The sequence below is a fragment of the Barbus barbus genome (genome assembly GCF_936440315.1).
Source record: "Barbus barbus genome assembly, chromosome: 2".
NCBI classification, from domain to species: Eukaryota; Metazoa; Chordata; class Actinopteri; order Cypriniformes; family Cyprinidae; genus Barbus; species Barbus barbus.
The window spans coordinates 10630238-10644405 of record NC_136730.1 but is presented as its reverse complement, the minus strand read 5'-3'; the positions used below and the strand labels follow the sequence as shown (position 1 = coordinate 10644405).

The window sequence follows — 14168 nt, the reverse complement described above, 5'->3', positions numbered from 1 at the left end:
CTGCTAAGATTTATAAGATCATTTATATATTTATTTGCTATTTTTGGGGTCCGTTGTGACTGAAGCCTTCCAAATGACTTTTCTGGAGCAAATGGTGTCTTAGTTTAGACCTTTAATATAGTTAATTGGAACAAATATACTTGTGATTTTACATAATAGTTATTGTTAGCCAGTTTTAGATGCTAAAAGGGGCACTGATTGATTTATAGCACATAGTATGGTATATATGGAGACACAGACTTGCACACATCAACACACACAGTCTATTTATATTCCAAGCACAAAACAGTGGTCTATTCACAGGGTGAAATGACGGCTATGAAAAGGAATCCAAAGGCAGAGGACAATCACATTTTGCCCTCATGAATAAATTAAGTCTTTATGCATAATGGATGGCATTAAATCTTTATGGCTGTAGATACATAACCATCATGGCTTACCCACATCTGATGAGTGTGTGATATTTAAATGACAGTTAGCTGCTTAAGAGAGGGTATATTTTTACTTCTCGGGCTCTGGGCTACTAGAAAGCACTTTATGAGCAAGCTGTAGTAAGCTGAATCATTTATATAAATATACACCTTATAAAAATGGTTCAAGGTTCAGCTCATGATTTTTTTATAGATAGAACATAAACTAGTAGAGCGAGGAGTGTGGGTTGGGTATCAGACCGGTTTCACCCAGTTAACAGTTGCCATTTTTAGAAATCTAATCACTATCCAAATCCATAAAGAATACAATAGACTGTGATTGTGAATTTTTCATTGTGATATTTATCATATTATCATTATAAAAGGGTTTCTGCTGGTCTTAAAAAGTCCTTAAATCAAAGCAGAAAGCCTTACATTCATGTAATCATACACAATTCAATAATCTTAAATTTTCCAATTAAATCAATCAATCAATATGACAGATATTTGCAACAAGACTTCATATGTCATTTTGCATGTAGTTTTGCATCTACAGAAAATGTATCTAGATTTAATAATATTTAGAAATTTACATTGGAAAATAAGACAACAATACTAATAAAGAACATCACTTAATTTCAGTATGATCAAAAGTAAAAGTTGTTTCTGTATTCCATATTTGGGAGCAGAGCTATTCAAGCCTTAAGCTTTTGTTTTTGTAAAATTAATTGAGTTAAATGAATGAATAATGGAGATTGTATTTTAAAGTGCTAAGTATTGCTAATACAACACATTGTGTGCTCCCTAGACATTTACATTTAGAAAACATATTGACATTGTGTTCCCTTCAATTTATTCCTTAACTTTTCTTTACTTGGTCTTAAATGTTCTTTGAAAAAAACTTAAATTTAAATTTACCTCCATAAAACCTGCAGAAACCATGTAAAACACTACATTATTTTAGATAATATAAATACAATAGTGACAATGTAAAGATTTGTAAAAAAAAAAAATGCATTATTGTATTCTTTTACTGTAATCCATTAATCAGAATATAATGGGAACTCAAAAGTGAAATCTGAACGGATTATAGTCATTTTTAGGAAAATGGCTTTAATTTTCATTAATGTTACAATTCAAGAAAAAAATGTATTTTATCCTAAAATAGGCTTAATTCTTTATATGAAATATGCTAAATGTGAAATTTCCCTATAAGAGTTTAATTTATACAGCAATTTTGACAAATAAAAAAATATAACTTTGATTGTTTTATCTGTAGACTGCTGCAGTAGGTGTATTTGAAAGGAAGCTGTCGCACGGATTCAAGTAAGCGAGTCCCTTGAGCCATGACATGCTGACTTTTCAGAAATCCATAAGATGACTGATTTACACAAGCTATTCTGCGATTGCAATTGAGTGCCTGAAGAATCTCAGTTGGTGGTTAGCACCAGCTAACACCAACTACAGTTTAGCTTCACCTATATCCAAGAATATAGGTATAAAAATATAAAGATATATATATACTTTGCTTTTTGCCACATAGATCACAAAACATACGATTATGTAAACATAGAACATTTATTTCAGAAGAGCAAGGGAAATTGTTCAAGGGAAATCTCTCTCTCTCTCTCTCTGTGAGATGGCTCTTTAATTTATTAAATTATTAATCATGAAATATTTGCCGCTGGGATTTCTGGCATAAGTCATGGGAAATACAGCAGCTGGATCACATGCAATAGACTGAGGATCATTATTCAGGTAGCAGTATTCCTAGAGGAAGTGAGTGCACTAGCATGTACAATGAGCTCCGGTGAGGACAAAGGCTATAAATATACGATCCTGACTGTGCATTGCAAATATGGATGATTTTGAGCAGGGCTGTGTCTGGCACATTTATCAGATTGTCAGATTATGTCCCTCCAATAAAACAAAATGTCATAAATAATCAATCTATCTATCTATCTATCTATCTATCTATCTATCTATCTATCTATCTATCTATCTATCTATCTATCTATCTATCTATCTATCTATCTATCTATCTATCTATCTATCCATAAACAAATAACAAATAAATACATTTTATTTGTTTATTTTTTTAAGATGTCTTTTATGGTTTATATTGCTAACATGTTTCAACACTGATAATTACAAGAATCATTATTAATAACTTAGCACCAAATCAGTATATTAGAATGATTTCTGAAGGATCATGTGACACTGAAGCCTGCAGTAATGATTCTGAAAATTCAGCTTTGCATCACAGGAATAAATTATATTTTAAAATATATCCAGACAGACAATAGATATTTTATATTGTAAAATATTTTTAAAATATTACTGTTATCAGCCTTTGTCACTTGCATAATAATATTAAAAAACATATTAGCATACTGTCAGACCTCTGTCGTGTGTGTCTTGTGTTCCCGCCTCATGTTTCCATATTTGGTTTGTTTCCTGTCCTTGTTTAGTGTGATTATTAGTTTATTCTGTTCAGCTGTGTTTTAGTCATTAGCCTGTGTATTTAAGTTCCTGCCTGTTCAATTTCGTGTCGTCTGGTCTACTCGTTACTCCCCGGTGTGCCTGTCTGTGCCAGCCTTGGATTTTGTTAAAGACTGTTATTTGAGTTTACCTCCTCGTCTGCGTGTTCCTGTATCCTCCTCGTGTGTGTGTGCGCACCGTGACACATAAATAGCTACAGCTTAATGCATTCCAAAAAAGTCACATATGAATGTGTAGCAAGAGCCAAACTGCAATTATATATGTTAGAAATGAAAACAATGACTTCCCATTTTAACTCACCAGTCTTAAAGATACAGTTGAGAAAAGCAATTATTTTATCGTACTCCTGCAATATCCGTTTATTTCTCTCACTTCATCAGGTTAGTGACAATGACTGCTGATATTCAGCAGTGACCGTGTTTTTCGTCCTGTTCACATTGAACTGCTCGGGACATTTAGATAAGATATGTCCATGCTGATGTCTCCTATGTGCACCTTCATTGTTCTCGACACAATTACTTCGATTGCATTGTTTCAAGGTAACATTTGATGACAAGCTGAATTTATCAGGCTTGAGAGTGAGAAGACAAAGGCGTGCGCTCTGAAAAAGGGCATTGTAAATTAATGCAGGCCAGGTTTAATGGAGCTCTGAATGTGCACACCTTCACAAAGATTCTGATTCAGTCCATCTATTGTTGCTGCTCATAATTGGACTACCATCTCATTAAACCATCTCGATGAAGGTGGACACAGACACCAAGTGCTTGATAACAAGGGATCAGCCATATTTGCGAATAGGTATTTTTTGGGGAAAAATCTTTTTCTGTATGATGATTAATTCTGGAGTATTTTGTGTTTTATTTATATGTTCCTCTTCTAGTTGAAAATTCTAATTGCATTTGTGCTTTTTATTGTATTTTATTGTACTGTTTTAAAATTCACATTATTTATATATCATTTAAACATTACACTTGTTACGTTTGTAAATGTCTGAATTTCAGTTAATTTTATATCTACTACACTAAATTAATGAAATATTTATCAAATAAATTAGCATTTTATTTCATAATTTATACATTCCTTTTCTAGTTGAAAGTTTGTGAATTTCAGTACATTTTAATTAGGCCTATACTTTATTAATTTCAAATTTGCATTATTTTAGCTGAAAACTACACATTACATTTGTGAATATCTTTCCATTTCAGTTCAGTTTAATGATACTTTCTTAAATTCAAATACGCATCTTATTTTTTATTCATACATTCCTTTTCTGGCTGAAAATTTCACTTTTTTGACACGCATTTATAGATTTCTTTGAATTAATTTAATATTGATTCTACTTCCTCAAATTCAAATTTGCAATTTATTTATACATTTCTTTTCTAATTCAAAATTACATTACATTTGTGCATTTATTTGAATTTTGGTTCATTTTAATTCTACTTTCTTAAGATGCAGAATATATATATATATATATATATATATATATATATATATATTATTATTTTTTTTTTTTATTATTTAAATCTAATTCAAAAGGCATTTGATTCAGTTCTGAATATTGTACAAACCTGCACTTAATCGCTTAACCTCTACATACTGGCCTAGTTCACCCTTCACCAGAACGAGCCAAATTGTTGAATATGTAAATGTGGGAATTATGTGTTCATGCCGATACAGTGATGCTTTCAGATTAAGCTTGTTTTGCATTTACATTTACATTTAGTCATTTGGCAGACGCTTTTATCCAAAGCCTGATCTTTCTGATGTTGTGTAGAGCAAACCTGCAGGATCGAGCAGTCTTTGCAATGTGCTCTTTGAAGGTCAGCTGGTCATCAAAGATTACACCAAGATTTCTGACCGAAGTTGATAGGGTAATCATTGATGAGCCTAACTGAATCGTGAAGTCATGCCGTAGAGTCGGAGTGGCAGTGAAGACCAGAAGTTCCGTCTTTGCCAGGTTGAGCTGTAGGTGATGTTCTTTCATCCACGCCGAGATGTCCGCCAGGCAGCCTGAGATCCGTGCAGCTACCGTTGGGTCATCTGGTTGAAAAGAGAGATAGAACTGCGTGTCATCGGCATAGCAGTGATAGGAGAAGCCATGTGCATGTATGATGGGACCCAGCGATGTAGTGTATGTGGAGAAGAGGAGGGGTCCAAGAACCGATCCCTGTGGAACTCCAGTGACAAGTTGATGTGGTTTGGATACCTCCCCTCCCCAGGCCACCCTGAAGGATCTACCGGTGAGATAGGATTCAACCCAGCGAAGTGGAATCCCAGTGATGCCCAGTGATGAGAGTGTAGACAGGAGAATCTGATGATTGACAGTGTCAAAAGCAGCAGAAAGATCCAGCAGAATGAGGACTGACGATTTGGAATCAGCCTTTGCAGTTCGCAGGGCTTCAGTGACTGAGAGTAGCGCGGTCTCTGTTGAATGGCCACTCCTGAAACCTGACTGTTTAGCATCCAGTTTGTTATACTGTGAAAGAAACCGCGAGAGCTGGTTGAAGACAACTCGTTCGAGTGTTTTCCCTATGAATGGAAGGAGAGAGACAGGTCTGTAGTTATCTAAAAGAGAAGCATTTAATGTAGGTTTTTTGATCAGTGGGGTTACCTGAGCCTGCTTGAATGCTGTGGGGAAGATGCCTGTGAGGAGAGATGTGTTGATAATGTGTGTGAGTGCCAGTAAGAGTGTGGGAGAGATTGTTTGGAGAAGGTGTGAGGGGATCGGGTCGAGAGGACATGTTGTAGGATGGCTGGAGAGGAGAAGTTTGGATACTTCTGCCTCGGTGAGGGGACAGAAGGAGAAGATGGGAGTTCGAGCAGTGGATGTGGTTGATTGGAGGTCCTGTGGAGTTGAGAACTGGTTACTGATTGTTCTAGTTTTGTCTGTGAAAAAAGAGGCAAAGTCATCAGCGGTTATCAAAGTGGTGGGAGGTGGAGGAGGGGGACAGAGGAGAGAATTAAATGTTCTGAAGAGATTACGCATGTCTGGAGCGCTGGTGATCTTGTTGTGGAAATGTGAGGATTTGGCAGTGTGGACTTCAGTAGAGAAAGATGAAAGCAAGGACTGATACCTACTCAGGTCCGACGGGTCGTTTGATTTGCGCCATTTTCTCTCTGCCGCTCTGAGTTTGGTCCGATTCTCACGAAGAACATCGGATAACCAGGGGTTAGAAGGAGCAGCCCGTGCTGGCCTAGAGGAGAGAAGACAGATGTCGTCTAGACAACAGGTTAAGGTAGAGCATAAAGTGTCAGTGGCTGCATTTACATCCAGAGAAGAGAAATGGGTAGGCGAGGGAAGAGAGGAGGATACTACAGAGGAAAGAAGGGAGGGGGAAAGGGAACGTAGGTTGCGTCTGAAAGTAACCGGTAAGGGAGATGGTGGCACCTGGGTAGCAAAATGTAAAGTAAATGTAATGAAGAAATGGTCAGAGATATGTAGTGGTTGTACCAGAATGTTATCTGTAGAACAATTGCGTGTGTAAATTAAGTCGAGTTGGTTACCTGATTTGTGCGTGCTAGTAGTGGTGAGGCGTTTGAGATCAAATGAAGCTAGGAGTGACTGGAAGTCTGTAGCATAAGGCCTGTCTAGGTGAATGTTGAAATCGCCAAAGACCAAGAGTGGAGTGCCATCCTCCATAAAAGAGGACAGCAGTCCGTCCAGCTCATCTAGGAAGGTTGGTGGTATTTGGCCCGGTGGACGATAGATTACCACAATCTGGAGTCTTATAGGAGCTGTCACAGTAACGGCATGCGATTCAAATGAGTTGAGATTGCCTAGGGGAGAGTGGGTAGAGTATATTCAATTAATTCTGTGCTCTCCTAATTTCAGATATGTCCATGCTGATGTCTCATATGTGCACCTTCATTGTTCTCGACACAATTACTTCGATTGCATTGTTTCAAGGTAACATTTGATGACAAGCTGAATTTATCAGGCTTGAGAGTGAGAAGACAAAGGCGTGCGCTCTGAAAAAGGGCATTGTAACTTAATGCAGGCCAGGTTTAATGGAGCTCTGAATGTGCACACCTTCACAAAGATTCTGATTCAGTCCATCTATTGTTGCTGCTCATAATTGGACTACCATCTCATTAAACCATCTCGATGAAGGTGGACACAGACACCAAGTGCTGGATAACAAGGGATCAGCCATATTTGCGAATAGGTGTTTTTTGGGGAAAAATCTTTTTCTGTATGATGATTCATTTTGAAGTATTTTGTGTTTTATTTATATGTTCCTCTTCTAGTTGAAAATTCTAATTGCATTTGTGCATTTCTTTGAATTTCAGTCCTTTATACCTTTCTTTTCTAGTTGAAAAAATAAACGTCATTGGTGAATTTCAGTTAATTTTATTGTACTGTTTTAAAATTCACATTATTTATATATCATTTAAACATTACACTTGTTACGTTTGTAAATGTCTGAATTTCAGTTAATTTTATATCTACTACACTAAATTAATGAAATATTTATCAAATAAATTAGCATTTTATTTTATAATTCATACATTCCTTTTCTAGTTGAAAGTTTGTGAATTTCAGTACATTTTAATTAGGCCTATACTTTATTAATTTCAAATTTGCATTATTTTAGCTGAAAACTACACATTACATTTGTGAATATCTTTACATTTCAGTTCAGTTTAATAATACTTTCTTAAATTCAAATACGCATCTTATTTTTTATTCATACATTCCTTTTCTGGCTGAAAATTTCACTTTTTTGACACGCATTTATAGATTTCTTTGAATTAATTTAATATTGATTCTACTTCCTCAAATTCAAATTTGCAATTTATTTATACATTTCTTTTCTAATTCAAAATTACATTACATTTGTGCATTTATTTGAATTTTGGTTCATTTTAATTCTACTTCCTTAAGATGCAGAAAATAATATATCTATATATTATTATTTTTTTTTTTATTTTTTTTTTTTAAATCTAATTCAAAAGTCATTCGATTCAGTTCTGAATATTGTACAAACCTGTACTTAATCGCTTAACCTCTACATACTGGCCTAGTTCACCCTTCACCAGAACAAGCCAAATTGTTGAATATGTAAATGTGGGAAGTCATATGTGTTCATGCCGATACAGTGATGCTTTCAGATTAAGCTTGGTCTGCATGAACTGGAGGAATTCCTTTCTTGATTGCTTCAGTAAGAATGGACAGCATTATTTTTAATCATATATTTGTGCTGCCATAAACACGCCTGCCTGTGCTCTCCTAATTTCAGCCTTCAGGAGCTGATACAGGTTCGGCCAGGGTAAGGAATAAATGAATGACGGTAAGTCTCAGGATAGTGCCTTTCTAATTCAAAGTCTTTCCACAAACGGATTGTGGTAAATAAGCAGCAGGGGGAGCTGGGCTTTACATGTTGGTTGGGAAGCTGAAGGTTAAATTAAGCCACCCCAGACCCTTACGGCAGGTGTACATGTAATTGTTCACTCAGAGGACGGGAAAAACCCAGTGGACCACTTAATGGAACAATAGGTGAATATAAATGAGGTTTTGGGGACAGGAAGGTACTCCAGACTTGACCTGATCCTGCTTCAGTCTGCTAGAGCCGTGCTGCTCAAGTCTCTGAGCGTCAGTGATGATTGTAGCACTTGATATTGGATGTCTGTCAGGGGTTCAAGCGTTTCTGGTCAGTAAGATTTGTTACCTTTATGGCAAGGTGCCATACTTGCCTTAAGCTGTTTTATTAACAGATTGTATACTTTTAAGAAACACTTACTGGTTTCAATTAAGTGTTTTTAATAAAATATTTAATTTATTGACAAACTGTCAATAAAAAATAGCTTCTTAAATTCAGTATAACTTCTTTCTATAAGGGCAACAATAAATGTGATTTTATAATTACAATTATTATATATAAAGATATGATTCATTATAGTCGTGACGTATTGTCAAGTATGGTGACCCATACTCGAAATTGGTGCTCTGCGTTTAACCCATCCAAGTGCACACACACAGCAGTGAGTAGTGAACAAATGCACACACACACACACACACACACACACACCGTGAACACACACCCGGAGCAGTGGGCAGCCATGCTGCAGCGCCCGGGGAGCAGTTGGGGGTTCGGTGCCTTGCTCAAGGGCACCTCAGTCGTGGTATTGAGGGTGGAGAGAGCGCTGTACATTCACTCCCCCCACCTACAATCCCTGCCGGCCGGGGACTCGAACCCGCAACCTTTCGATTACGAGTCCGACTCTCTAACCATTAGGCCACGACTTCCCCATTATAATGTGGATTATAAATATTTAAATAAACAATTAACTTGAAACCTAAACGTTTCATAAATTTACTATCCAGGAAAAAATAAATAATGCATTACAATGCAAATTATGAATATTGTGATAAATTAACTCAAAACCAGTTTTGAAATGTTATGCAACAGTAACATCTACATTTTTAAAACGTTAGAATGTGACTGATGTACATGTTGGTCACTGATTCATCATGTTGTTTAAAGATATAACAATATGCATGCATTTATAAGAATTCAAATTATTGTGAAATTATTGTGTATTATAAATGATTAAATTGTATTAACTCTGGTTACAGCTAAAGGCTATAAAAGCACATTCAACTTATTACAAGGTGCATTGAGGGGAAGTCGTGGCCTAATGGTGAGAGAGTCGGACTCGTAATCCAAAGGTTGCGGGTTCGAGTCTCAGGCTGGCAGGGATTGTAGGTGGGGGGAGTGAATGTCCAGCGCTCTCTCCACCCTCAATACCACGACTGAGGTGTCCTTGAGCAAGGCACCGAACCCCCAACTGCTCCCCGGGCGCCGCAGCATAAATGGCTGCCCACTGCTCCGAGTGTGTGTTCACGGTGTGTGTGTGTGTTCACGGTGTGTGTGTGCACGATGGATGGGTTAAATGCAGAGCACAAATTCCGAGTATGGGTCACCATACTTGGCAGTATGCCACTTCACTTAAAAGGCATTATATGAATACTTTTATAATGCATTATTTAAACAGACACACACATGCCACTTCAATTAGCATTGCCATTTAAAAACAAAAACGTATTTCTGCACGGATCTACACTCAGAACAAGTACAAAAGCTGTCACTGGGTATTCAAATGGTACTCTTTTATATCTTATTTATCCCTAAAAGATGCATATTAGTACCTTAAAATGTACATATTAACATCTAATACGCACATATTAGTACATAGATATTACATGGTACCTTAAGAAAAGGTACTGCTCCATTGACAGCTTTTGTGCCTTTTTTCTGAGAGTCTATGTTTGTTTACCCAGAACATGCTGATTTAATAAAACAGATAAGTACAGGACTATTTATGATATTTTATTGCGAAGCCTGCTGTTTTGCCTCAGAATGACAGCTTTGACCGAATGACTCCAACATAATAATAATTCACAATGTCTTTGTGCTTTGCTTCACTGTAGCAACCATAAGTTGACGCAATACAACAAATCATTGCAGTTTGGACACACACAGAGCAAATGGTTATTTTTGATCTGACAGCAGTATAACAGGATATGTGATGTATGTTTACACCATGTGTGTGAATAATAGCCCGTGGTGTCAGTTGCTTGATTCAATTAGAAACTTATTTCTACATAACTGTTTAGCTTTATTAATTAAATGTTTGGTAGAGGCTTTTTTTCTAGCCTTGTTTTGTAAAGCATTTTTGCTTTTAAGCTACTTTAAATTCACACAAATAATTGGAAATGACAATGAACATTGATGGCAAAGTATTAGTCCCAGGTGAGTTCCCAACAGATGGCAAAAAGAGACCTTTTACAATTGACTCTCATTTGCATCACACTCGTTTTGTTTTGAAAAAGAGAACTCAGAGGAGACAAAAAAGCACGCAGGAAAATATCCAGCTGTGACTGTGAGCTGCAATTCTAAAACACCATCTGCACGGGAACTGACCTTTTACACAATGTGAACAACTCACGATTGAAGCCTTTATTTACACTTGTACACATATGCGTAAACAACACGTACAACGGGCTCATACAGACAACTTATCACTCATATTTCATTGGCTCAGTTTTCCACCGATTTTTGCCTCCTGTTCCTGATGGACATTGTCTCTTATGATGATATTATTTGGATAATTGCATACCTGGACCTGTCTCATTATTGTATTTTCATATATTATGGAAGTTGATGAGATTCACTGACAGTGCTTATTGTTTTTATTCATTAAAATAAATAAATAAATAATTCCAAACCAATATGCTATTTTATGTGGGGGAAAAAAAGGCATGCTGTAAAACAATTCATAGTTATCACATCTACAAAACATATTCCAATTCTTCTGCCACACGATGTATTGATATTGTTATCTAAACCCTTTAAAAATCAGTTAGAATTTATTAAATTAAATAAATATAAAATAAAATATAAATATTAGGTGAAAAAGAAAATTAGAAATGTTGCCTTGGCTGTTTTAATATCACTCAGATACTATTATAGTTGTATTACTATATTTAATATTTTCTGTTTTCATTTTAGTTTTAGTGTCCATTTTTAATGTCTGTATAGTTTTTATTAATTTTTATTTCAGTTTAATTCATTTTAGTTTATTATATTGATACTATGGGCAACTAATTGGAAAGTATAAGTTTAAGATGAAGCACTAAAATTACAAATAAAATCTTTAAAATAATGCTAAATAAACTAAAACTAATAAAAGTGACAAAAGCAGATAAAATTACTAAAACTTAAAAAAAAAAAAAACAATTAAAATTAAACTGAAAATTTAAACGCTAATTCAAAATATAAAAAATACAAGAACAGAACAATAATACAAATCCTAAATTAGCACTGACTATTCCTTTAAAACAGTACCATTTTAGTCTAGTCTCATTTTGCTGCATCACTGTGAACTGATGACCTTGAGATACAAAACACTAAAAATTTAATAACCGTTATGGTTTTCTCTTTCTGCATTTCTCTTTCAGATGTGCAGCATATTAAACGGAGGGACATTGTTCTGAAGAGAGAGCTGGGCGAGGGAGCTTTCGGAAAGGTGTTTCTGGCCGAGTGTTACAACCTCAGCCCCACCAAAGATAAGATGCTGGTGGCTGTGAAGGTGAGGCATGTTTTTGCAGTTAAAAGCACCTTCTTCTGGCTTTGCTTTGCTTTGACTTTTCTCAGAATAGATGCACTTCTCCTGTGCACTCCATTCCATTACCAGGAATGTGCAATATGAAAGTATAGCACATTCCTGCTCTCATTTCACACAATCTAAAAAAGTTTGGGGCAAAATGTAAAACTTTTTGTACTTTATAGGCTTTACTTTTAACTAGGTTAAAGGTACACCCATTTTTGTTGCACCAACATTTTACAATGCAGTCCATTTCCAACAGAGCATCACCCTACTGTACATCTTGTTCTTGTTGAATCCAAAATAACTGAATGCAGTTTTGTGTTCTTACTCGTTCTTAATAGAATGGCAGAAGGGGTGTGTGTGTATGTGTGTGTGTAGTGACAACATCTTCTTTACTTCATCACAAACTATTCTTGTGTGCAATGTAAAATATGGGTGCTTTTGAAAAACCCAGTTAAGAATTGGTCTAGAACTACTTTCTAAGGCCAATAACATCATTTAACCATTGGAAAGCGCTCTCCACATCTGAACTTCCTCCTATAATCCAATGTACTTCCTCACCAGAGCGATTGAAACTATTACATCATAAAGATAACTGAAGATGCTGTGAAAAAACTCCAGTGTCATGAGGATATCTTATGAACCTGGGGTTGTCAGGCCAACTCCCCCGGCAGGACGCTACAACAGAAAGACAGTGTGTCAGGACTGTGTTGAATGGCATGGAGCTAACACTTCCCCTGACGGAAATGAGCGCTTCACCATCTGTGTCATATACACCATTCTCTTTCGATGCCTCCCTCTGCCTGTATCTGAGAGATCAGGGGAATTCTGTAATTAAAATCAAATTGCATCATGTGCCATTCAGGCTAAGTTATCATTTAATTGGTAGGAGCAGGACTCACAATGAAAAGGCTAGAATGCGCTTTGGAGTGCCTGGGAAGATTAAATGGATGTTTTTGTTATGCTATAAATTCTTTGGATTTAAGGATACCTATTTTACATAGTTGCTGGGATTGAGAGATGTACAGTAAAATGTTATCACATTTCTAATGTGCAGGGTAAAAAAAATATCAAATCAAATTTATCTAGGTCTAAAAATGAGCATTTCCCAGAATGTGAGATGTAATTTGTCAGATGGGAAATGTAATGCATGTAATGTTAGATTAAGCTGTGTCAGAAAATACAATTACAAATACCCTTGCAGACTGTTGAAAATTGTTATAATACGTTCTTCTGCCATTCGATAAAGTCATGAAATTGCTTTGTCTGTCTTGATAACTGCATAACTGCAAGTTTGACATCAGGTTGCATGAATGAATGTTGCAACTTTCAGTTTTGAGAGAACTTTTTTTTTAACAAACTATTCACAATTATATTCACAATTGATTTATTACCTGTTTATGTTAATTTTTTCATTTGAAAACTCCCCAATTAACTGTTACATGACACAGTTTATGCAAGTTGCATCATTGCACCACTTTTTGTTTTGAGAATTCATGCTATGGCCTTTTGTTGAACGTTTTTGTCTTATTTCAGTTTATGACAGACATCCTGAAATGCAATATAGGCATATTAGTTTAACCTCCATCTCATTTCTCCTTGCTTAGAGGATGACTTCAAAAATGTGGCATCTTGCTCTCCACTGTGCATTTGTTCTTGTCTGTACATCTCCTACCTTGAGTGAACATGCTTTCTGTTTCTCAGACTCTCAAAGATCCCACCCTGACTGCCAGAAAAGACTTTCAACGGGAGGCCGAGCTCCTCACCAACCTCCAGCACGAGCACATTGTGAAGTTCTACGGCGTGTGTGTGGACGGCGACCCTCTCATCATGGTGTTTGAGTACATGAAGCATGGCGACCTCAATAAGTTTCTGAGGTATTTTTTATTGGGGTTTCAGTGGGAATTATACAGCACAGGCTCCTTGGAAAAACATGCCTCCAACAATGTACCTATAAATGCATTCACTGCAGTTTTAAGCTGAAATGAATACTAGAGCCCAACAACTTAATGCTAACACCAACAACTTTTATTATTTTTCTAAGAAATTATAATTATGAGGGCAGGTTATTGATTAAGAAAAGATTTTATGACCTCAAAATACTACAGCACATGATTTGTAAACTAATACATTTTGATATTT

The 14168-nt window shown here is 36.0% G+C and overlaps 1 protein-coding gene across 1 annotated transcript in view; it reads left to right on the top strand.

The window, feature by feature from the left end:
• LOC306881060 (NT-3 growth factor receptor-like) overlaps positions 1-14168 on the top strand; it is a gene marked incomplete at its 5' end in the record, with an annotated part of 124578 nt that overhangs the window by 99945 nt on the left and 10465 nt on the right. Inside the window, 2 exons of the mRNA XM_079434956.1 lie at positions 11878-12008; positions 13731-13903. Of these exons, the coding sequence (XP_079291082.1) occupies positions 11878-12008; positions 13731-13903 (304 nt within the window). The remainder of the gene's footprint in view (positions 1-11877; positions 12009-13730; positions 13904-14168) is intronic.